The sequence below is a fragment of the Euleptes europaea genome, chromosome 19 (assembly GCF_029931775.1).
Source record: "Euleptes europaea isolate rEulEur1 chromosome 19, rEulEur1.hap1, whole genome shotgun sequence".
NCBI classification, from domain to species: domain Eukaryota; kingdom Metazoa; phylum Chordata; class Lepidosauria; order Squamata; family Sphaerodactylidae; genus Euleptes; species Euleptes europaea.
The window spans coordinates 7,593,596-7,619,549 of record NC_079330.1 but is presented as its reverse complement, the minus strand read 5'-3'; the positions used below and the strand labels follow the sequence as shown (position 1 = coordinate 7,619,549).

Below are 25,954 nucleotides of genomic sequence, written 5' to 3'. Positions count from 1 at the left end.
CCTGAGACCCTGGAGAGCCGCTGCCAGTCTGAGCAGACAATACTGACTTTGATGTACCAAGGGTCTCATTCAGTATAAGGCAGCTTATACTGGGAGCTTGGGAGCTAAGCAGGGTCAACCATGGTCAGTACTTGGATGGGAGACCACCAAGGAAGACAAGGGCAAACCACCTCTGCTCATCGCTTGCCTTGAAAGCACCATGAGGTGGAACTTCATGGGATCATTGTAAGTCAGTTGTGACTTGACAGTACCTAGTAATTATTATATACTCAAAGACACCCCTTGGCCAACAACCTATAACTATAGGTAAGACGGGCCTCACACACACACCTGCCAAAAAAACACATATGCAGCAACTGCTGCCACTGGGATGAACAACTGCTCTCTTCCTCCCTCTAGCAGAAGTTGTTGCATGCCACCATCCTACTGATGGGTGGGAGAGCGCAGGCAGATCACGTTTCAAAGCTGCTCCTCTTCAATGGATGAGCCCAAAAGGAGCCTGAGCTGGCAAGCAAAGAAAAGCAGCCATTGTTGCAATCCAGCGGCAAAGGGGGTGAGGGCTGTCAGTACTCCCAATTTCACCACTGCATTTTTTAAAAAATTACATTATTTATAGTTCACCTTTCTCACTGGTACTCAAGGTGGATTATCCAGAGTGAGTCAACACAATCAACCGGATGGGACATTCAATAAACAAAATAGGATATGGGCTGTAGACCAAACCAGAAATCTAAAAAAAAACAAAAACTGAAGCAAAGCATTAAGTGTTAACATGACATTAAGGGTGTGTTCACACATGCCAAATAATGCACTTTCAATCCGCTTTCAGTGAGCTCTGCAGCGGGATTTTACTGTGTGAAATGGTAAAATCCACTTGCAAATGATCATTAAAGTGCATTGAAAATAGATTGAAAGTGAAAGCGCCCTAAATGATACAAAGTCCAACCCACAGCAAACTATACACAGTAGTATAGACCACAATCACCAATAATTTATCCAAGTAACTTTGTGAAGCCTTTTATACCGTGCTACCCTATTTCCTGCACAGAAAAGCCCGCTTAGATAATTCAGCTTCACATAGCTTGCAGAAAGCCAGAAGGATGGGATCCTTCCTGACCTCCTCGGGCAGGCCATTCCACAAGGAGGGGGCCACAATGGAGAAGGCACATGTACATCCTACAGGTGCTTAATGTTGCCAGCACCTAGCAAGCCCACTCACGCCGGTGACTGTGATTTTTTTTTAAGAAAAGGTTTTCCTTTAAAAAGAGAGTTCAGTTAGATCAAGTTCACTCTTAAAAATAAAATGGTTTAAGATGAAATCTGAATTTTATTCTGTTCTCAGACTTATCTTGAAACTCAGTTCATAACCCACTGAACTAAAGCCCATTTTTCTAAGAGGAAAAAAAAATCTGATAACATAAAAAAAGCTCTGCTGGATCAGACCAAGGCCCATCAAGTCCAACAGTCTGTTCACAGTGGCCAACCAGGTGCATCTAGGGAAAGCACCCAAACGAGACGACTGCAGCAGCATTGACCTGCCTGTGTTCCACAGCACCTAAGATAATAGGCATGCTCCTCTGATCCTGGAGAGAACAGGTATGCATCATGATTAGTATCCATTTTAACTAGTAGCCATGAATACCCCTTTCCTCCATGAACACGTCCACTTCCCTCTTAAATTACACAACAGGTCATGAATTGTATTTATGATGGCAGAAAATCATGGTTATTTAGTGTATCAAACAAACAGCATAGCTGTTCACTTTCCATTTTATGGGGAAACAGTTCTGCCTAGTAATGACGATAGCTCTGCTTCTGAAAAACATTGAGCGTTTAACCCACAAACTGGCACACTTAAGTCTTCAAGCAGAAGATCTTGCTTAAGATCCCTGTGTGTATTGAGAAAGTCAAACAGAAATTCAACAGTTGACCCATTGTCTCTAAACACGTATAACTGTGTAGCTCAGGCGGATGCACGGCCAGAGGTTTTGTATCACGCTCCTAGGTATCAAAAGGCTTTCTTTGTTTGCAAACCAATGCATCTAAAATCATTACAGCAACCAACTAGGAGGCATCTTCAGGAGATGCAGGGATTACAAGGTAAGAAAATTGATCTAAACAGATTTTCATAGCAATTTAAATGTTGACTTTAAAACCACCTTGATTTGAATCTATCTACCCAAACTATCCAGAAAGGAAGTATTTCTTCACACAACGCACAGTTAAATGGTGGAACTCCCCGCCCCAGGATGTGGTGATGGCTGCCAACTTGGAAGGCTTTAAGAGGGAGATGGACATGTTCATGGAGGAGAGGCGCATTCATGGCTACTAGTCAAAATGGATACTAGTCATGGTGCATATCTATTCACTCCAGGATCAGAGGAGCATGCCCATTATATTAGGTGCTGTGGAACACAGGAAGGATAATGCTGCTCCAGTTGTCTTGTTTGGGGGCTTCCTAGAGACACCTGGTTGGCCACTATGTGAACAGACTGCTGGACTTGATGGACCTTGGTCTGATCCAGCATGGCCTTTCTTATGTTCTACTGTGCATTGAATTGTGAGTATTATACTATACCAGGCTTGTTTGGGGCTATTGTACAAAGTTGCACACAGGCTAAAATTCAGATGGGATGCTTTTTTTAGCTGCGCCAATGACTTTTCAAGCCTGAACATCTACTTATTCTGCACTAAGGACATGGGCTTGTGGACTCTACCCTCTTTGTGCAATTCCACAGAAAGCACTAAGTTGTCACAAATGAAAGGCAAGTGAAGGTTTGGCCTTGTCAATTGAAAAGGAAGACTATAATTAGATAACCTTGAGATTCTCATTTCCAGGGTGGTTTTAAAACTATCGCTTCCAACAGAAAAATGAGTCTTTAACAGGTTCGGCTCAATTCCACATTTCCAACAATTTATCACCACCAGCTATGCCAAAAGGTCATTTAGTAAAAATAAAGGCCTGAAGCTATGCAAATTTGTGGGGACAGAGTAGACTAACAGTGCAACCCAGTGTTGAGCTCCTCTAGTCTAAACCCATTGATTTCAAGGGGCTTGACTAGGAAAGCACTGTTCAAGACCTAGGCACTAGAGAGGGTTGCCATGTACCCCCTGGCAACTGGTGGGGGATGGTGGGACTTACTAGCGGCAAAGGGAGGCTGGCACCAACGTGCCGTCACTTTCAGAAGTGACATCATGACATCACTGACAGTTGGGGTGACATTCTGGTATTTGGGCAAAAAAAAAAAGAACACAGGAACACATGAAGCTGCCTTATACTGAGTCAGACCCTTGGTCCATCAAAGTCAGTATTGTCTACTCAGATTGGCAGCGGCTCTCCAGGGTCTCAGGCAGAGGTCTTTTAAATCACCTACCTGCCTAGTCCTTTTAACTGGAGATGCCAGGGACTGAACCTGGGACTTTCCGCATGCCAAGCAGATGCTCTACCACTGAGCCACGGCCCCTCCCCATAAAAACTCTACGGTAGAAGCCATTTTTGTGACAGAGTTTTGCCCAAATACCAGAGCACCCCCACAACTGCCAGCAACGTGATGGTGTCACTTCCAGAAATGACATCGTAGCATTGCCACCAAACTCCCTCCAGCTTCCCTACCAAGTGCCCCCACCAGCCGGATGAACAGCTCTGGGAGGAGGAGGCTGGGAGCGGGGAAACCCCGGGAATGGCAACCCAAGTGCTAGAACATGGGGCTAGTGCAGATGCAATGCTCCTGACCTCTGAAGCAGGACTAAATGTAGCTTGGAGGATCACACATAGTCTCTACCTCTTCCCTCTTATGGGCAAATGTCCCACATGTGGCTGGAACTATGAATTATGAGTTATATCAGCAGTCATTAACCACGGCTGGTTACTAACCAGGGTTCACTGTTAATCACAATCCTAAACCATGAACACATGAAGCTGCCTTATACTGAATCAGATCCTTGGTCCATCAAAGTCAGATTCGTCTACACAGACCGGCAGCGGCTCTCTGGGGTCTCAGGCAGAGGTCTTTCACATCACCTACTTACCTAGTCTCTTTAACGGGAGATGCTGGGGATTGAACCTGGGACCTTCTGAGTGCCAAGCAGATGCTCTACAAACTGAGCCACAGCCCCTCCAACTATTTCAGGTTAAGGATAGTTAAGGATCAGGAGTGTTACGTCTACACTGGCCCTAGAAAATGGGCAATCCCCCTCCCCCACCTACAACAGTTTTATGTAACAGTAGTCAAAGCCACCCAGTAGACATCATACATTCGCTGTACTTTTAATTTGAAAAATATATCAGTCGTATAGAGACAAGAATAATCTATGGAAGTGTAAAAGTCAAAAGTACTTTTGGAAACCCAAACCCAGCAATGCCTTACAAACAACCATACAAACTTGGGTCAGAATCCAAAAGCTTTATTTTAGTCATACCCAAGGGCTTGGAAATTGATAAATGGGGTTTTGTGGGGGAGGGTTAAGAAAAAAGTCCAACAGTAGACCCTCATGCCAGATCACACTCTGCTTTTGAAAGCCCCCTCATTTTCAAAAGCAGTTTGGCACATGGCATGAAGACCTGCCAGTTGAGAAGCTCAAAAGCTGCCCTGGGCAGCCGGCTGCAAAGGTCACCGGATCCCAGACATTCATTGTGGCCATCTCAGATTTAAACAAGTTAACTACTGGAACAAGCCCAAGATAATCCTAATTAAGCAATCCAACTCACACAAATCTGGCTTATAAAATTTATCCACTTCATCCTTTACGTTGATTTTTGAGCCCTGCAAAGCAGGGACAAGCAAAGAGAAGGCAGACAACACACATTAGAAAGGCAGAGCAGGGGTTTCAGGCAGTCCTGAGAAAGTAGGGATACAGCTATCTTAAATACCTGCATCATCTGTTTTTATTTTTTGTTTTTATTTTACAAAGGGAGGTTGTACTTACTCATCACCACCCCCAGGTGCACACAACTAACCAATACAATCTCACTCCTTGGTAGCCACTGCACAAAAGAATTGCCCTCTGCAAAGCAAAAGCAACATCTTCAGAATCATCTCTATAGTCGCAATCGCTCCTTTCTTCGCTGGGGGATGGGTGCTGGTTCACGTGCTCTGAATAACCTAATCATTGCTGCTAATACAGCAACAAATGAAGGGGAAAACCTGTCCCTATGAGCCTGCACAACGTTTACAGGCCACAGAGCAACAAGGGGCAGATCATTATTCCGTTGTTTCAGAGGACATACAGCACGCCACACATCGGATGCCGCGCAGACCCAATAAAAAAAAACCCAAAACAAAAGATGACAATTAAGCAGAAAAGCAGCCTGCATCCTCGGTTCTGATTTTCAATGGAGATGCGTGGCGAGGGAGGCAGCAGCAGCAATAACAAGCATTGTGTACATAGAAAAAAACAAATATCAGACTGGCTGCACCTGACGAGACATTTTTTTTCAGAGGCTACTGTTAACATTCGGATTCCACCATTCAATTACTGAAGACGAATTCCATTTTTAAATGCTACAAAAACAAGAGCAAAAACACTCTTCCATTCCACCACTCGGCTGGGGGGGAAAAACACCCATTAGGATGTGCTAGCAACCAGCTACTGCACAAAATACATTTTGACCATTAAAACCTATTGATTTATCCCGATGTAGCAATGCAGTACGTTCTATTTCTCCTCAGTATGACGACAGAATGCACTAATTCATTATAGGATTCTTGCAACGTAACCCCACCTCGCTGAGTCACAAAATAAATCTGTGCAATAAAAGAAAACGGCACCCTCACAATAAACAGGGCCCTGGCACACGTACCGTCAGGTTTTTTTGGATACATTTCCTTCATTAATCTCTCTTAGCAGCATCGCCGCTCACTCTGCATACTCCTCTGCCTGATCTTCCCCCTATAAAAAAATCCCGTCACCTGGCAAGAACACGTCTTTTCAGGGCAATCCCCCCCTCCCCCGGTATTTCTCAGAGCTCTTCCAGCCACATCCCATCACACGCAAGAAGCGGCGGCGATATCTGTGTTTGTAGCAATCGCGGTTGCAGAAGGAGCACTGGAGGCGAAGGCAAACAGATAACCGAAACGCTGACTTCTATTATCTACCGCACCGCATGCACAGACATACTGCATCAATGGCCCCAGTTCATAACAATCGCAATAAAGGCACATCCCAAAAGAAAAAAAATCCATGCAAAAAAAAAAATGCATTACTCACTGGGTTTTATTCTTTTGGCTTCCTCAGCATGCAATTCTTTATGCTTTACAAAAACGCAGTAGGTGTGCAAGGAGATGCTCTCCTTGCCCTTAATTTCACTTGATGCTGCTGTCTGAATACCACTGGACGCCAGAAGGAAGGACAAGAGACAAAATCAGCCCGAACATCAAGAGCAAATATTTAATGGAAGCCTTGGTTATCCCTGTTCACTCTCTTTCACATCTCTGCCTCATGCATCCAGGCACGGGTGGTACCAGGCTCCCTTGGGAGGCTGAAGCTAGCAGCTGAGGCACAAACTAAAACATGGCATGGATGTCAAGGAGCCGACGACAGAAAGCACGAATATTCCTATATAATAGCGGGGGACTTTCCTAATGGAGACACATGAACAGGGCCACAGTGGCAGCGACAAAAGAGCGTTTGTTAGAGCTCTGAGTGAGTACACAAGCATCGAAAACAGCAACCCAGCTCAAAACTTGAACCTGACAGCTGTCGACCGCTTTTCTAAAAAGGATACTGCAGCAACACACCGCGCTGCTCCCCCTCACAAAACCCCACTGGGTCTAACACGTGAATTTCTTGCCACCAGTGCAGAAAATTAAAAGTTCAACGCTTATTTTTTTTACACGGAGTGCCCCAGCTACACCGTGCAAATACCTCCCACCAACTTACCTCAGACAAATTCTTCTTAAACCCGAGGATAAGCAGGTGATTCAATATTATGCAAACCACCCTGATAGTGCAATCCTAAGGAGAGTTTCTCCAGTCTAAGCCCATTGAAATGGATGGGCTTAGACCGGAGTAACTATTTAGGATTGCACTGTGCGTCTCAGTGAAAAAGGCAGACTATAATCATCATAAATAAATAAATTATAATATTTGGCAACTATAACCCTGCGCTAGGATTTATTGCCTTACCCTAACACAGCAAGATTTCTGTTTTGATCTGCATACATATTATCGGTCCTGATCCAGGAAACGGTTATCATTCCCAGCACCACTAATTAAAGAATCAGGATCACATTTCCACCCATGTGAGAACTCAGAAAGGAAGCGGAGGTAGGGTTGCCAGCCTCCAGCACGCAGCCTGCGGGTCTCCCAAAATTACAACCAATCTCCAGACTACAGAGGCCAGTTCCTTCAGAGAAGATGGGTGCTTTGGAGGGTGGAGATGGCATTATATCCCGCTGAGGTGTCTCCTGTCCCCAAACCCCGCCCTCCCCAGGCCCCACCCACAAATTGCCAGGAACTTCCCAATCCCGAGGAAGCAACCCTAAGTGGCGGGGTGGGACTGCAAGAGGGGTCACTACAAGCTCAGAGTTGAAAAATTGTGACCACTGATTTTTACATTGGAAAGCTGCTGCCTTAAGATATTCACACAGAGCATCAGGAAAATCTGACTATAAGTAGTTCTTTTTCAAGATGTGGTGCTCCTTCTTCCAGCTTCTGAATAAAACAGCATAGTGAACCTTGCTGAATTAACCCCATTTGGAACAGTTGATTGTGGGGAATGAAGCCCAACGAAAAATAATGCTGTAGATAATAATGAAATACCTGTAGAGTTTTACTCACTAGGACACACTTCTATCTTATTTTCCCATGGAATCGAAGCAAAATGCAATAATTATTATTTTATTTATTTATTTAATTACACTTCTATCCCATCTCCTCGACAAAGCCGGGCTCAGGGCGGCACACAGTTACAGCCGGGGTCCCCAACCTTTTTGAGCCTGCAGGCCCCTTTGGAATTTTGAGAAGGGGCGGCGAGTGCCACATCAAAATGACTGCCACAGGAGGTGGAGCCAAACCCAAAATGACTGCTGCAGGAGGTGAAGCCAAACACAATACCTCCCCTCCTAGTTTTGCAAAATAACTGCAGAAGGCGAATAAAAAGAAGTTTAAGAAAGGCTGGAGGGAGGGAAGGAGGAAGAAAGGGGAACAGAAGAAAGAAGGAACGGCTTGGGGGGGGGGGAGAGAAAGGAAAAAGGGGGATAAAAAGAAGGAAAGCCTGAAGGAGGGATCAAACTACACACTGACTAGGGAAACCCCAGGAGTTTATCAGTCCTGGTTCTCCAGTGGCTGTGGCTGCCCCTGCAGACAACAAAAAACCCAAAACAAGCTAAGATTACCAGCTCTGGGTTGGAAAACTCCTGGAAATTTGGGGGGTGGAGCCTAGAGGGGGTAGGGATTGTTATATACACATCTATAAAGCATTATAGATTCCACCCTCCTAAGCAGCCACTTTCTCAAGGAGAACTGATCTCTACAGTCTGGAGATCAGTTATAATGCCAGGCGATCTCCAGCTACCACCTGGAGGTTGGCAGCCCTACAAGTCTGCCCTTACAATGACCCTGTCCACTTTCTGAAAGCTTGGTGGGTGCCAGAGGAAGTATTGGCAGGAGCCATGGTGCCCACGGGTGCCACACTGGGGAACCTCAAATTAGTTTACTGTAAAAATAAAATCATAAGAGCATTTATGAAAATAATTCCACTGCTTCCAAGTGCACCAGGCTTTTAAAGAAAAAACACAGCTGATCATGTAAAAACGCTACCAGAAGTCATTAGTTCATTGAACACTATAAATAAGTATCATCATAACCAGATATGAATGAGATGCGCTTCTTCAATGATTTTGGGGAGTGACAATTCACCCAACCACTCTCTATTCAACTCGTTCCAGAACTTACATATTTTCCTACAATTGCAGAAAATTAGTCTGAACTAACAGATTGCTAATTTAAGCAGCTGCCTATTTTTGAGCTAGCAGAAAAGTAAAAAAAAAAATTCACTTGTCCCTAAAATAGTTCCCAGGCAAGCACAGAAGTTTAAATATGGTGCATTGTAGACACCAGACAGACAAAAGTGGGATAAAAAAAATCAATTAAAGCAACATTTGCCCAAAATATTGAAGTCTCAACTTTAGGGGAAATATAGCTAGCGGTAAAATCTACTTAACATTTACTATGTTTTTACTTTTAATTTCATCCTCCTTGTCTTTTTAGATGCCTAAAACACTGCTAAAGATGCCATTAACTGAAAGTAACATTTTTACATACAAGTGGTGTTAAAGTGCTTAATCCAATTGCCGTATAGATCCAAGGTGCTTACATAGTTAAGAACTGATCATAGCCAATACCATTTATTGGTTGGTGATCTATAAAAAATCCCAATACATCCAGCTCTTGTTGTATCACATTTCCAGGAAGGTCTCAATGCTACAGAGAACAATAGAAGTTATTTGCTACATTCTTAGAAGCCAATTTTTAAAAAGAAAAAAATCCCTCACTGAGCGCATCCTGCTGGGCGGGGTTTTCGAACAACTCAAGCATGAGTCAACCTGACCACCAACACATCTACAGGGTGAGCATTCTACACATAAGCAAGGAACTAGGTCAACCAAGACACGCTAATCTACACATATCCATAATTTATAGCATGACTGTCTAATCAAGGGTCCTATGCTGTCTTTAAAGAAACCTCTTTAATGAATCCCCTAATAATCTGGCATCATTTTGACACTGTACACTATTTACACATATTTGGGACAACTATAGACATTTTTAAAACGATTAAAATATCCAAATGTTGAGAGAACCAACTAGAAACAGCTTCTCTTGCCAAGCCACAGAAACTAGCTGCTGGAATAAGCTGTTCTTGATCGTCAAATAATCCTCAGAAAGATGGGCTATATCCAAACCGTAAAGTCCCAGTATTGTTCTTAAAAAGCCGTTCTTGATAGCTATGGTTAACCCCTCCTATATGTTCCCCCCCCACAGTAAAATTTTATTAATTTATCACAGAGCAGATGCTCAGATCTGTTAAGGCAGCCCACCTAGGTCCACTTCATTCCGAAGGATTTAGAAAAATGCCCCAAAATGTAGAAGTTTCATTTGCTACCGGGAAGAATTCTACTGTCCACAAACAGGGGCAAAATTCCAGGTATCTGCTTAGAGGAACTCATGGTCAGCTGCTCTTCTCAGACTCCATAAGGCAGGTCATAGGTAGAGTCACAGACATAAACATTCAAACAAAAGAAGCCACGGGGAGTCCCTGAGACCCATTTGTGCAAGCGCACAGCAACTTTCCATCTCACAATTAGGGATGAACACGTGCTCCCGATTTTGCTTCTTTTAATACTTATTGACAATTTTTGTCAACAGCTGCGCCTTCCCACTTCTCAGTCTTGAATTGTGCTATACTGCAAGATTTGACCACACCACTTGGAAGTACAGTGCAAGTCATTTAAATTCAGAACGCAATAAAAATCTGCCAAACAAATAGTGCTGGAAAATGTGTATTTTATAGAAGGCTTTCAGTCCAAGAAAAAAGAAAATGGTAGGAAGAAGAAGTTGGTTTTTATATGCCGACTTTCTCTACCTTTTAAGGAGAATCAAGCCAGTTTACAATCTCCTTCCTCTCCCCACAACAGACACCTTGTGAAGTAGGTGGGGCTGAGAGTGTTCAGAGAGAACTGTGACTGGCCCAAGGTCACCCAGCAGGCTTCATTGTAGGAGTGGGGAAACCAACCCAGTTTACCAGATTAGAGTCTGCCGCTCATGTGGAGAAGTGGGGAATCAAACCTGGTTCTCCAGATTAGAGTCCACCACTCCCAACCACTACACCACACTGGGAATCACAGGTTGTATTTCCACAGGAGCGGAACAAAATCAAAACGGGGAATTTCTGGATCAAGGCACCAAGGCCGAGAAATTCAAAATTATTTCTAGACTGACAATCCACCTAGTACTGAATAAGCATACCAACCCTATCTCAGCCAGTTTACCCTCCCCAGCACGCCCCAGCTGCCAATTCCCTAGTAAGATACTGAATTTGTGGCTAGGTAACTATAAGCAAAAAAATGTAATCAATTATACCACATGGATTTATAGGGTAATAATTTATTAGCGCAGGTGATTAAGTAATCAGATCACTGCAGGCAGAACTGCAATACGAAGTCAACATATGAGGTGACATGATAAAAAGGATTGTGGCAATTGACCCTAGGTTTGCACTATAGCAGCCATTTTAATTGACTGTAGGTAACTGCACTTGCCTACAGCGCGTACCAAGCATACCTCACATGCCCATCTTCATCACTACATGAATATACAGCTTAGGGCATACCCAACTTTAGTGACGTTTCTATCTAAAGTAGCAATGTACAAAATGCCGGCTTTCCGCTCCAAGCGATTTACATTATGACTAAATGGTAGGAAGTGTGCCGTCTTCCTTACCAACTTATAAAATTCCACTGGAGTCTATTCATTTCAATCCTACTTTTCATTCACCATGGAACTTCAGGCAACACAAAATTCCCAGCTGGCCTCCCATCCAGGCACTGACTGCCTAGCCCCCATACCTACTCAGCATTAGCGAATTGGTTCTATAATGTGCCACACAAGCATACCCCAAAAATAAAGTGAATCCCGGTAAAAATCCATGTGAGACTCTTCTGACTGAAACTTCAATTAGTCATCGTTCACAACTCCAGAAGAGTGCAAACCCAAGGGAGTTTTCTCCATGCACATGTACCAGTTCTCTGCTCCACTTGCTGGTTTGCATTAAGCACAAGCTGCTGTGGCATCCAAATAAGGCAAGCTACAGGTTCTGCTAAAACCCAATCTGCCTCCAAATCAGAATTGGCATCCACAGCTTGAAACAGGTCTCCCATTCTGTTTCGCAGGCAAGTCACGGCTGCCGCAAACCAAGAAGAGAATGGAAGGAACGGGCACAGGCAAGGAGCATGCAAAGGACAGGCCCTGGTTCAACTGTGCCATCTGAGTACAGCTAATGCTACTAACTAGGAGTGGCAACATACCATTTTCCCCCTATACTTAAGATACCAAAAAAACACATACATCGTGCATCAGATGTAAAGTGCGCACATGAAAATACTAACACATGCAAATGTTATCTTGAACGAAGTCTTCCAAGGTTGACACAAAGCAACGATTAAATGTGTTTCCATTAGGGTTGCCAATTTCCAGGCAAGGCCTGGAGATCTCTCGGAATTACAACTTGTCTCTTTGCTACAGATACCAATTCCCCTGGAGAAAATGGCTGGTTTGGAGTGTGGATTCCATGGCATTATACGCCACTGAGGTCCATTCCCAAGCTCTACCCCCAAATCTCCAGGAATTGCCCAACTTGTAGTTGGCAGCTCTAGTTTACATAGAATAAATCTGCATTTCAGCTGGAAGCACCAAAAGATTAATACACTGATCCCTCAATCAACAGCTAAGTTTGCTGGCCTTCATTCACAAATCTTGACATTTGGTATTTATCAGCATACCATCATCCACACTTCAGAAAAACAAAGCGTGTAGGATCCATGTAAAAATACAAAATGAAGTCTGGATTAACAGCTGTGTCTGAAACTCTGGTCCACTTCCTTTCCATAAAAGACTACTGTTAACAGTCACACTGTTAAAAGTAGAGGGATGACTGCATATGGAACAACATTTTACTGCCACTAGACTGCTAAGTGATTCAGTTTAAACACCAATAAATATGGCCTTATCACAGATGTTAAAAGGATTATCATTCATTAGCTTTAAAACACTGCCACTTTGCCGTCATCGTTCTTATATTTAAACATTACTTTCACAACAAAGAGATTTATACCTGGCAATAGACTGCAAGTACATTCAAAAACATAAGCGTAACAAAATTAGAAATACAATAAGGTGGGAGTTCAATCCTGTGAAACAGAACAACAAAAATATCCAAATGTATCCCTTTCTGATACTCACTGTCCTCGCCAGGACACGCCATGCCTGGTTTTTCTGGAATACCGGGAAAGACTGCAACAAAATAACATATTTATTATTATTCAATGACATTTCTAGCCGGTCACCATTCTATTTCAGAAAATAAATTAGAGACTATTTTCACAATTACTGGACTAGGACTCAGAGCCAGGGCAGTTACCTGAAGACATTTGGTTTCCCAGACGGACCTTTTTTTTTTCTTTATGAAAAAGGGACAGAGTAAGTGAAGGTTCAGTAATACCAGACAACAACTGGCCAAGACTTTGGTGACCTAGGAAACGTTTGCAGAAGTATCAAGCACTGAGGAGGCATTTAAAAGCATGAAGTGTACTTGACAGTGAGAGAGACAAGAGTATTTTTCTGGGGACAGCGTATAATGGCGAAACACAAACAAAGAAGATGGAAAACCCAAACCAAGCAGATGATAGGAGATGAGCAAAGTTAGCAGGCCGAAGGAGAAAGGGGGACATTCATTGGACCTATTTTCATATCAAGAGAACCAGTCCTGTGAATGGCTCTACTATATGTTTCTTTCCCATCTCTTCTCTCCCTCCACTCAACCCCAAAATATACCTGCCTGTATACCATAGGTTTTACAGGTGGATACTGCTCTGCTAAGGTTTCAAAATCTGATGTCTATATGAAAACAACCCAGAACCAGTACAAAAAATGGAAGAAGGGGAAACAGAGACCATACAGCAACGAAACCACAGAGAAAGGTTTTAGCAACAGCACTCCGTGTTATATCATCAGTTCTAAAAGATAGCTGGTAGAAAGGCAGTGTGAAATCTGACTTTTTTGCCTCCTGCTTCTGATAAGTCACCAGTTTTAATAACAAGTTATTAGATAAGAGCCTGCTAATTTTAAGATTTCTGCATGGAAATCATTTGACTGCATTTCATTTTCATATGTGCTATATAAAACCTCTTGTGTTGTTTGGCCTTCTGGTCTCACTCTGCAAAGACATCCCCTTCCCTGTCTTCTCTCTGCATTCAGGGTATACATATCTACCTACCCACCCAGGTTACTACGTCATACCTATGATGGTACATTCTGGCCTAGGAAAGCTTATGCCACGATACATTTCAGTCTTGAGGGTGCCACAGGATTCTGTTTTTCCTCCAGCTCAGAAACTAGTTATCAGTAATTTGCTAACAATGTACTTCTCACAACAGTTATGGTATCTTCGGACAACACACTTGCCGTGAATGATGAGCCCTTCATCTCTTTGCTGACAGTACAAGCGGAACGCTTCTTCCAGTTCCATCTGAGATGAAATGGTACACGGGTCACCTGACAACAAAAGAACATAGAGAAATTGAGAATGGGACCAACTGCAGTTTCGAGCCTTCAGATTTGTGCAACCCAGCCTAAATACCACATCCAAAACTCACATTCTTAAGAAAGAAAGTCAGAAGCCTTGGAGATCAGAGTGTCGCTCGTTGAAAGAGAACTAGTATTGCTACAAAAGCTGGCCTCGAGAGGGGGAAACACAAAGCCACATGAACACACACATGAACACATGAAGCTGCCTTCTACTGAATCAGACCCTCAGTCCATCAATAGTCTACCCAGACCGGCAGCAGCTCTCCAGAGTCTCAGGCAGAGGTCTGTCACATCCACCTACCTGCCTAGTCCCTTTAACTGGAGATGCCGGGGATTGAGCAGGGGATCTTCTGCATGCCAAGAAGATGCTCTACCACCGAGCCACGGCCCCTCCCTTTTGTATCTCAAGAGGCAGTATATGCTCAAGGCTACCTGAAGAAGCCAGGCTAGCTCACAAATATCTGCCAGGACACAGTCAAATCCAAAGGCATCCACTAACAAGCCTTCCTCAGGTTTGTTCTAAGCAGCAGCCCATTACGCATCGTGGGTTACCGCCCCAGAGAGCCCTCAACCTTTGGAGGGTGCTTTTTAGGGGCCATGGAGGGAAGGCTGATGCTAGAAGGGGGAACTAAAAGGCACACATCCTCCTGAATGCAGACCCCTATGCACAGAAGAAGAAAAGGAGATGGTTTTTATATGCCGGCTTTCTCTACCTTTTAAGGAGAATCAAACCGGCTTACCATCTCCTTTCCTTCCTCTCCCCACAACAGTCACCTTGTGAGGTAGTGGGGCTGAGAGAGTTTGGAGGGAACTGTGACTAGCCCAAGATCACCCAGCTGGCTTCATGTGGAGGAGTGGGGAAACCAACCTGGTTCTTCAGACTAGATTCCACCACTCATGTGGAGGAGTGGGGCATCAAACCCAGTTCTCCGGATTAGAGTGCACCACTCCTAACCACACCACCACACAGGCTCTCCAGTTCCTTGACTCCCAGAGGTAGTCTTCTACTGCAACTGTAACAGTGATAATACATTGCGCCAAAATTTCAGCGCTTTTTATGCCAAGTAGAAGCTGCGTAAAGCTGACTTCCCCTAGCGAGGCAGGAGGAAAAACTGGAGCCAGAGGGCAATTCTGGCCAGGAACAGGAAGTGGGAAAATTAATTACTTCCTGCCTACCCTAGCACCAGAAAGAGGAATCACCCATCTGTCTCCAAGATGCCCTCCGCTTCAAAGTGAGAATAGTAGATTGCGGCACTCGAGCCTTTCGAACTCCAACATGCGGAAGGCGCACATTAAAAGAGAGGCAACAAGTAACGGGCAAACAACGCAACATCTTTGCTGCATTCGCTTCTGTATTGCTCCAGTTCTGACCGACAGGAAGACTAATCACCGGACAACCTGTTCAGCCACAATCAGCATGCTGTTATTATGCGAAGATAAAGGGTTTTTTTAAGCATTTCTTAAAGAATTTTCTAACTGAACACATTGCAAAAGACCAAGTAGAAGAAAACAGAAAGTTAACTGTCAGGCTCCGAGGGCTGGGAGAACACTAACATGATACGAAAGGTCTCAAATCCTTGCATACCAGGAAAATCTTGTTTCTTGTCCTCCCAGGATATTTAAGAGAAATATGCTTTCTCCCCCCACCCCCCATAAAGATACGCTGTAAAGTCTGAGATCTCAAGAAAACCAAAAGTGAGAAGACCGTCAGCTCAAGATGAATGCTTTCAGAGGAAGACAACATCATTCGTTTCTCACCTCTTAATCCTGGTCTTAAAAGGGAGCTTGTCGAGTAGCTCAAATACCTGTCTGAAAAGTAATGCAATGCTGCACACTGTTTTATCTCATCACGCTGCTGTTCCTTCCTACAAAGGAGATCAAGGTGGCATACAAGCCATCGGGTGAGAAAGGGTTACTCGTCCTAGGGTTTTCAAGGCAAGAGACCAACAGAAGTGGTTTGCCATTGCCTACCTCTGCATAGCAACCCTGTACTTCCTTGGTGGTCTCCCATCCAAGTACTAACAAGGCTGACCCTGCTTAGCTTCCAAGATCTGATGAGATAGGGCATATATTGGGGTATTTCGTTTATTTTTATTTTTTGAATTTATAGCCTGCCCTCATTCCCAGCCAAGGCCAGGCTTAGGGCAGGTAACAACCTTTAAGATACACAAAACCATAAAGCAATAATTTAAAACATAATATTAAAACTATAAACCAGGTGGCCTTAAAAACAACTCAGATGCCACCATGTAACTGAGAACTCCTTAAGGTCCCACAGGGCTCTTAATATCACTAGGGAGACTATTCCACCAGGCTGGGGCCAAAAAAGCCCTGGCCCTTGCTGAGGATAGCCGCACACTCTTCGGGCCAGGGACCGCCAGCAGATTACCAGTAGAGAGTAGAGCTCCAAGAGAGGCGGCCCCAAAAGTATGATGGTCCCAGATGGTCATACAGGCACAAATTTCACATCTGAGATTCCAACACGAACACCTTTGCTATACAAAAACCTGGTGATAGACAGCCAATGAATACTACCAAGTTACAGAGGAGGGACCCGCAAACCGAAGAGAACAGTGTCACCAATGTTAAGCCTGTCAGCTTTAAAAATACCTTTTAAAAAGAGGCAGTCAAGCACTGCACGGCTAAATTACATACAGGATCAACATCCAAAGTGAATACTGCAGTGATTGACCATCCAATCATACAAATAAGAGCTACTTCGGTGCTTTCGCTGGCACAGATATTTGGGGCACCTTTCATACCAGGCTATAGAAAATGTCCAGGAATGCAGTTCACACCTGTACTAGTCAAGGTGGTGGCCCAAATACAGGTTGAGTATCCCTTTTCCAGACATCCGATGCCCACACCGATCTATAAACCAGACCTGTCGAGCCAGCATGCAGGCAGATCTGCACCGGCCGGCCTCTCCTAACTTCCGAGAGGCCGGGCTGCACAGATCTGACTCACATCCACACCGCCCGGCATCTCCAAAGTCTGATGAGATAGTTACACCTTCGCTTTCTAATGGTTCAGTGTACACAAAATTATTTAAAATTACATTCAGGCTCTGTGTATAAAGTGTATATAAAACATATATGTATTTGGGTCCCACCCCCAAGATTTCTCATTATGCATATGCCAAAATTCCAAAATATTCCAAAATATGGAAAGATCCAAAATACAGACCACTTCTGGTCCCAAGCAGTCTCGATAAGGGATACTCAACCCAGGTGTCTGGAAAAGGTTTACTAATCAAAAAAGGGGGTATAATTCTCATCTCATGTGTCCTTCACAAACAAATCACAGAAATTGCACACCTGACAAGTGTATCCTGCTCCCACCCCCAACAGCGGTGCTGAAGCATTATCTTGAGAGCAAGAACGAAACAAGCAGACAGAGAGAAGTGACACAGAATTTGGAAGAGTTCCATGTCTCTCAGTATCCGAAGCCCAGTTAGTAGGGCTTGTCTCCTGGAATTCAGAGAGACCTGCTTTCAGCAGCTACAATAACAAATAATTTAACCGAGGAATTGCACATCTGTGTTTACTTACCTTCCCATAAAATTATTCTAAATTCCCAGCCAAACAAGGGTATTATGAGGCTTGTTTACAAAATGCTGTGAGTAGCATATAAAAAGGGACTAGAGAAGTGTTATCTGCTAAGTAGTATACGCCCTTGTTCAAATGAAGAAACACACATCATAATTATATGATCCGTCTCTGCTATCTGCCAGTACTGCCAAACAAGTAAACAGAGCAATAACCTAACTTCAGCACCAGATAAACTGGAACAGCTTTTAAAAATGCACTCTTGATGAAATGAGACATGTGAGGAAAGATCTTTTCCTGTGCAAGAGCAGGGCCCCTGGGGAGATGCCCATGCAGAGCCTGCGTATCTTCTGCTCCCCACACACAAATGAAGACCTTGTATCCGAGTACTATGGAAAAATCAGAGGCCTGTGCATGCCAAGGGGGAAGATATGGGGTGGAGATGAAACAGGGTTCTGCTGTGCTCTAACAGGGATTCTTGCACTCACAGAGATTACACTAAGAAGGCAAGTAATATTTATAAAGCAAGAATATGTTTCACACATCAATCAGAATTAGAGGACATCAGTAAGCCAATGGACCTGAACTTTTAAGAAGGAACTGACATGCTGATCACCCAGACTATATTCATTCAAAAGTTCAGTTTAAAACAGGGTCGCATTCCCTTGATATTTAGTAAAGGTAAAGGTCCCCTGTGCAAGCACTGGGTCATTCCTGACCCATGGGGTGACATCCCTTCCCGACGTTTCCAAGGCAGACTTTGTTTGCGGGGTGGTTTGCCAGTGCCTTCCCCAGTCATTTTCCCTTTACCGCCAGCAAGCTGGGTACTCATTTCACCGACCTCGGAAGGATGGAAGGCTGAATCAACTTTGAGCAGGCTACCTGAAACCGACTTCCATAGGGATTGAACTCAGGTCGTGAGTAGAGCTTTTGACTGCAGTACTGCAGCTTAACACTCTGCGCCATGGGGCTCCTTGATATTTAGTAAGTGATTCCAAAAGAAAAACATTAAAAGCTACCCCTTTAATGTTTCTATCACATCCAGTTAATTGTGTTTTACAACACGCCTGAGATAAATATTGGCAAAAAGCATATTTACATAAGTCTAAAATACCTTCACTGTCGATCCATTTAAGTGTAATTGGTTGTTCCTGCTGTAAATTGCACATCTCTCTCACTTCGTCACAAAGTTCATCATAGTTCATGGATGCGCCCAGATTGGTTATGAGGATATCCCTGAAAGAAATTAAATTCCCAGAAGTCAGTTAGCACTCTTTTGCCCACGCTGCTTCCACAAAGACAGATCTACAGAGATCTGGTGTCCCTAGTGGATTCGCATTTCAAGACCTCCCAAACAACGTTTATGGCCGGTCATGCTGCGCTGGCAAAGAAGTGGTTAGGATAAACCACAAACCGTGGTATTATACAGCTTTAACAAGGAGCCACAGTACAAATGCTAAGAAATGAGGGACAGCCAAGTCATCCCACAGACTTTTATTGGACTGCTAAACTGATGGAATATTCTGTTCTGTCAGTTCTGCAAAGAAGGGTTAGAGCAAGAATCAAACCTTCCTAACGGATTTGCTTGCCTTTAAACCTCATTAATAAACAAGAACATTCTGCTCCTTTCTGGATTTATTTTCCCCTCAAATTAACCACAGGCCAGTGCACCCGATATATACACTGGAGCACTGAAGTCGATTCACAGACTTTTCCCACCTCCACCACCATGTACTATCAGAGCCAAGACACACAACCTGAAGGGTGACTACTCTTGCCGTTATTGATCTGTCCACCCAATTACTAGCAGATAGGCCCTATTTCACGTTCAAGGATACATGCACACACAACACAAGAGCAAACAGACAGAGCATGGGGTGACCTTCCCTGCACACAACCTTCACAGCAGATGCATGTGACAACCCTGTGTTTAGTCCGATACAGTTAACGCTTCATCATGAATTTGAAAACACGACTCTTCCCAATTCCAAAGGCAGAGACAGAGGTACACCGAGATGTATACACAGCTGCTCACAAGGAGATGTGCAGTTGAAGAGAAAAGATTCATTTATGCAAATGTTGTGTTACAGTGCTAAAATATAATGCGCATGCAAATTATTTAATAAATTCATGAATGGGTGTATAGTTAACGGAAAATGTGAAGCTTTCATTCTTGAGATTTTAGGAAAGCCCATTAACGCATCAGAGAACTGTGACATTTAACAGATCAAGGCCAACTAAAATTCAACTTTTAAAAATTTATTCACTGGTAAAAGGACAGTGTTGATGTTTACATGCAGGCCATGGCAAAAGACAAGCCTTGTAACTCAATCCGTTCTGACATTTATTGATAACATCTTAGGAGTTACCAGATTCCTTTGATAAACAATAAGAAGTCATCCTCGACTACAATAATGTCACTAGTAAACACCAGCATTTTGCCAGCACAGAATGGGAAACGTCTGCAATAAATTCCATTTTTTCTTCTGGGGAGGGGCCTTGGCTCAGTGGTAGAGCATCTGCTTGTCATGCGGAGGGTCCCAGGTTCAATCCCCAGTATCTCCAGTTAAAGGGACCAAGCAAGTAGGTGATGTGAAAGACCTCTGCCTCAGAACCTGGAGAACCACTGCCAGTCTGAGTAGACAAGACTGACCTTGATGGACCAATTGTCCAATTCAGTATAAGGCAGCTTTGTGTGTTCTGACTTTTGCTAAGGAGCCAAATATGAGAGTCAAGTTTAGTTCTGGCATGTGCAGGTCATCTCTTCTGGGGGTAAAAAAATGAGATGTGGCAGCCAATGAAACTGGAGGGGCCAGAGGGAACTAGTGCTTTAGATGGTGAGCAGAGTGCCTGTATGGTTGATGGGATGGACATGAGCAAACAAGGCACAGCATGAGGTGGGCATAGTGACAGATCTGTGAACATCATTTTGTAGCCACCAGCGACAGTTGCAGATAACCTTCCGAACTTGCCGACAAGGCAGCTAAATTCTACATCGACATCATGGCTTATCTGCATCCTGGCAACAGACCAGAAGCTTCTGCTGACCTTTAACCCCTCTTGAAAAATCGTGGTCTTCACCCAAGTTTAAGGCCAACTCCCTCATGAAGTATAACATTTAAGTACATAGCAACAGCATTTCTCACATTCCTGATTAATGCAGTCAAAAGGGTTTAACTAAGAATGCAAAGAATTGCACATCACCCATGCAAATCAGCAAGGAATTCTTTACGCCAAGATTTCACAAACGTGGCCTATACTTCTGACATCCAGCACAATCGTTTACGTTGTTTTAAGCATTGCCCCACCCAAGACACACAAATATCTGTCCTCGCTGGATTCCACGTAGCACATTACCCAGTGTGAACTTTATAACTTCCTCATGCTTATATTAACGGGCTGTTTAATCATCACGCCAAAAGGCGTGTTGTACCATCAACAGACAGGCACTTTAAATTATTTAACAACTTCCTGCATAATTCTTGACACTAATTTTGCAGTTGTTTGACATATAGTGTTTCCCTGCAGTTTGACACGTCTAATCATACAGAAACGAGAACCTGCCGTACGCACCGGCATCCTGTCATACTGCATTTCACACAATCTTTCATGTACAATCAATAAATCAAAGCTGAGTAATTAGAGAACCGCACACTACAGACGACAGATTTACCCCTTTCATACTGAGAATGTGTACAGTTTCACCGAATTGTTAGAATGACCTGGCAATCTGATAGAGATGAGTGAACTAAAAAAAACCTACCTTCATTTTAAAACAAATGTCTCCACCAACAATAAAAGCAACTGAACACTCTGCCATAGGAAAAACCTTTCCACTGCTGTATTTATTCTTGCAACTCACTTCCAATCAACTAAAAATTGGCTATTTCAAATCAGAAGAAAAAGTTTTGGCATCTGAGAACAGATACATACAACATACTCTCTTGACCACTGCCGCTGTTTTAGTTCTTGACTACCTTGAGATTCACCTTCCACTTAAACCAGGAGTATTTTTTTACAATTTCTTTTGCCTGATGAACTTCTGGCTACTCCCATGCTTTAAAAGTTGAAGCGTTAATACTAGAAGGCTTACATACTTACGGCTTTTACGCATTCACAGTTTCTTCACGTCTCACCCCGTTTCCTTGGGGAGGGGTTTCAGTTCTGCACTCGCTTTGCTCCCTCTGATGGTCGATTGACGTCACACAGCTCTAAATGGAGCGCCTCACCCTGCAGTTTAAATCAGCAGCTTTTTACACTTGATAGAAATTTGTGTTATATTGAATTGACCACTAGAGGGAGCAAAACACGAGCCGAACTGCAAAAAAACCGGAACAGGAAGTTAGATGCGAGAAAACTGAGGATATGTATAAAGCCCTTAGAAGACTTACACACTTGCTCAGTTTTAAGATAAGGCCAAACTGATTTATTTAGTTATCCTTTCCCTAGATTTAACAGCCACTGGCTATCCATCCACCACTTTACAATTTAAAAAGGGGAAATGAAATTTCCTTGACACTATAAAGAGGAAAGTTGCCACATCTCTCACGCAACTGATCTATCTATTTTGACAGAAGATAACACAGTATCTACTTCTCAGAAAGTGTCTTTAGCTGTTTTATCCAGGGAGTGATATATTTATTTTGTGCAATATTATTTTGCGGACATGCTAAAATAATGTGGGCTATTTAGTTATCGGATTTATGCTTTAAAGCTTACAAACGTGTACAGCCCATAAATATTTCCCATGTTGGTTCTTTCAAGCGAGTTACGGCAGTGCTTCCAATGACATTACACAGTGTGGGATGAGTTCTTAATTTCCCCCCACTTTAATATTAGTTTTGGCATCGCTGTTTTGGAGCAACATCTCCAGAACAGGCAGAGTTACAAGAGTTATAAAATAAAGTTATCTGCTATTAGAAAAACACAAGGCTGACCCACCGTCAGCCCAAACATATCTAAGTTTGCTCAGAGGTAACACCACGGAGGTCAATATTTCATACTCCCAAAAATGCAACAGGATTGGTAACCAGGGTCTCAACTGCCTAAGAAATGTACATTTAACCAATCACCACAATTTACATTTGTCTTCATTCTATGCGAGAAACAGTTCAAAGTTTTAAAAACTGAGAATATATGAACATGCCTCAAATGCACAACTTCAGATTAGAGTACATACATGCTTTGTCTGACTGGAGATCAGCCCCGCCACATTTAACGCAATTGGGCTTAGGCTAGAAGAACACATAACTGTGAGTTTCCAAGGACGCTTCATTGTTCACTATCTACAGGGCCCAGAGATTCTCAAAACACTGTGACAAAAGGTTTTAATTACTACAAACATCGGGGGGGGGAGAATGACACAGGGCAGCTGCTTTCGGCGGTAGCTGGATACAGAATGCACAGGGATGCCAGGTGGGTGGTTTCAGTGGTCAATTGCCCGCCAATCCACCCAGCTGCTCCGGAGCAGCGATCATGTGTGCACGTGGTTGTCAGGTCATTCCAGTTTTTGGATGTCCAGTTAAGGAATACTCAACCTGTATATGTATGTGTGCCCTGACCTGGATGGGGCCCAGGCTAGCCTGATCGCGTCAGACCTCGGAAGCTAAGCAGGGTCAGCACTGGTTAGTATTTGGATGGGAGACCACCAAGGAATACCAGGGTTGGTGTGCAGAGGAAGGCGCTGGCAAACCACCTCTGTTAGTCTCTTGCCATGAAAACCCCAAAATGGGCCGCCATAAGTCAGCTGCGACTTGACAGCACTTCACACACACATTTATGTGTGTATCACATTAATTCTTACCGCATTACCATAAGGTAAGATAGCGTTACTCCCAAATTTCAGATGGGGGGGCTGGGGTAGGGTGGCCCCTGGAAGGGAGACCGCCTAGGAATTCCAAGGGCTATAGGTCACTTTTGGCAAACAGTGTGTGGAGAAACTTCTCAGGTGGTGGAGAAGGGGTTTAAGGTCCTCTACTGAGCTGAGAAGAGATTAAACCAACCACCTCCTGGACCACAGGAGGGGCTGTGGCTCACTGGTAGAGCATCTGCTTGGCATGCAGAAGGTTCCAGGTTCAATTCCCGGCCTCTCCAGTTAAAGAGACTAGGCAAGCAGGTGATGTGAAACACTTCTGCCTGAGACTCTGGAGAACCGCTGCCAGTCTGAATAGGCAATACTGACTTTGATGGACCAAGGGTCTGATTCAGTATAAGGCAACTTCATGTGTAGGATTAAAGCACAACATCCTGAGATAAGGCTCTCCCCCAGCAGCTTTTTTTGGGAGGGGCCATGGTTCAGTGGTAGAGCATCTGCTTGGCATACAGAAGGTCCCAGGTTCAATCCCTGGCATCTCCATTTAAAGGGACTAGGCAAGTAGGTGATGTGAAAGACCTCGGCCTGAGACCCTGGAGAGCCGCTGCCGGTCTGAGTAGACAATGTAGACTTTGATGGACTAACGGTCTGATTCAGTATAAGGTAGCTTCATGTGTTCACAGATCTTTCTCATTACCACCACATCACACCAGCTCTCCCTTTGCTGTCAGTCATGATTGCCTGGCTCTTACTGCTTATGCATGAGACGGAGAGTACCAACAGTGACCTCAGTGCAAAGTGAAACACGCTGCTACTTTCCTGCTGGGCACTTTATAGCAGATCGACATGCTGATACAATAAGCAGAAGTGTTTTGGGCCAGATTGCCAGCAGTTTCATTAAAGCCAAGGGGACTAAAGATTTTCAAGGCTGCATTGTAAACTGAGCTGTACGGGCTGGTTTACAGAGTACATTCTTATAGCAACACAATACAAGTACTGTGGCCAGAATACTAACAACTGTAAAACTCGTGCCATGAGCAGAACGAGCGATTATCCCCCCCCCAAATACCACAACAACCAGAGATGCTTCAAACACCATTAGCAATAAGGAAGGAGGGTAAACTGTCCAAAGCAGAAATATAATCCATTAGGTTAGGCTCACTGAAATCCAAGCTTAGATTGCACTGGCTATTCTGCCTACCCATTTGACCTTTCTTACCCTACAGCCATTCAGTCAGAAATAACTTTGATCATCAGTGTCTTCCTCATTTTGACCTCTCTAGATACTGAATATCCCATGCTCCTTTCCAAGTTTCTTTTATCGAATTGGCTTCAGTCAGAAAACCAAGATATTCATGTTTTCACCGTGCCAATTGGGCATTTCCTCCCAAATCTCACAATGCCAACATGGCAATCTTTGGGAAGGGATAAAAGTACATCCAAAGGCAGAACAAAATGCACTGTAGACAAACAAGGTTTAATAAACAAAAAGGTTTAAAATAGAGGATGAGTAAAAATGTAACGCTAAAGAGCCTTAATATAAAACTTACCCATTATAGTGAGTTTTTACTCTGATGACATCTCTCTTCGGATTCATTTTTGATCCCATTCTGCTCGGCATGGTATTTGAGCAGAGGTCAAAATGTAAGTTGAGTCCCAGGTTTATAGGACAGTTGCTGAAATCATTCAGAAGATATGAGCCACCATAAGGAGTTGTAATAAATAAGTTAAAGCTCCACTCTTTTTCTTCGTCATCACTCTGCATGAACAAAAAAAGAAAAACATCAACATATAAATGCTCCAAAAAGCAGAATGACTGGGAAGATCAGATACTGCACTAAACTGGCACAAACATCAGCAGAGAGACAAGACAAGAATGGAGCAATTTGTGTTCGTGTTTTTCCAGCACTGTGACATCATTATCTTGTTATAGGACAGTTAAAGTTTCACGAAAGCTTCTTAAATCACTTACCACATATAAGCGTGAATGTTTTGAAACTTAAGGCCGTTCCTTTAAAAACACACCCAAGGTTAAGTTGTTCTACTCTAGAATAAATGCGTAACCTTGCTCCCCTGCTCAAAAGATCAGGTACGATTTCAAGAAGTCATGATATCCTCACTACAGCTTGCAAAATTAAACCCTAAGTTTCAGCAAGTAAAATTGCTGCCAGAATTTGACATGTCTACTTTCATCAATAATTACTGTTAAACTTCTTATAAAATATACAGGTGACAAACAATTTTGTTGTCATAGTTCTTTCTCCCATATCTACAGACCATATTGGCCATA

The 25,954-nt window shown here is 43.5% G+C and overlaps 1 protein-coding gene across 4 annotated transcripts in view; it reads right to left on the bottom strand.

Moving 5' to 3' along the window:
* PRKCZ (protein kinase C zeta) overlaps positions 1 to 25,290 on the bottom strand; it is a 93,313-nt gene extending 68,023 nt beyond the window's left edge. For 2 of the 4 annotated variants that reach the window (XM_056864920.1, XM_056864921.1), the window contains exons 1-4: positions 25,215 to 25,290; positions 18,967 to 19,088; positions 14,182 to 14,271; positions 12,961 to 13,011 (exon numbers count right to left, since the gene is read on the bottom strand). In XM_056864920.1, the coding sequence (XP_056720898.1) occupies positions 12,961 to 13,011; positions 14,182 to 14,271; positions 18,967 to 19,088; positions 25,215 to 25,285 (334 nt within the window). In that variant the 5' untranslated portion in view covers positions 25,286 to 25,290. Of the gene's footprint in view, positions 1 to 5,800; positions 5,901 to 12,960; positions 13,012 to 14,181; positions 14,272 to 18,966; positions 19,089 to 25,214 lie in introns of those variants that run through there. The other 2 variants (XM_056864918.1, XM_056864919.1) reach the window with 1 other exon arrangement.
* Between the last annotated feature and the right edge of the window lie 664 nt (positions 25,291 to 25,954).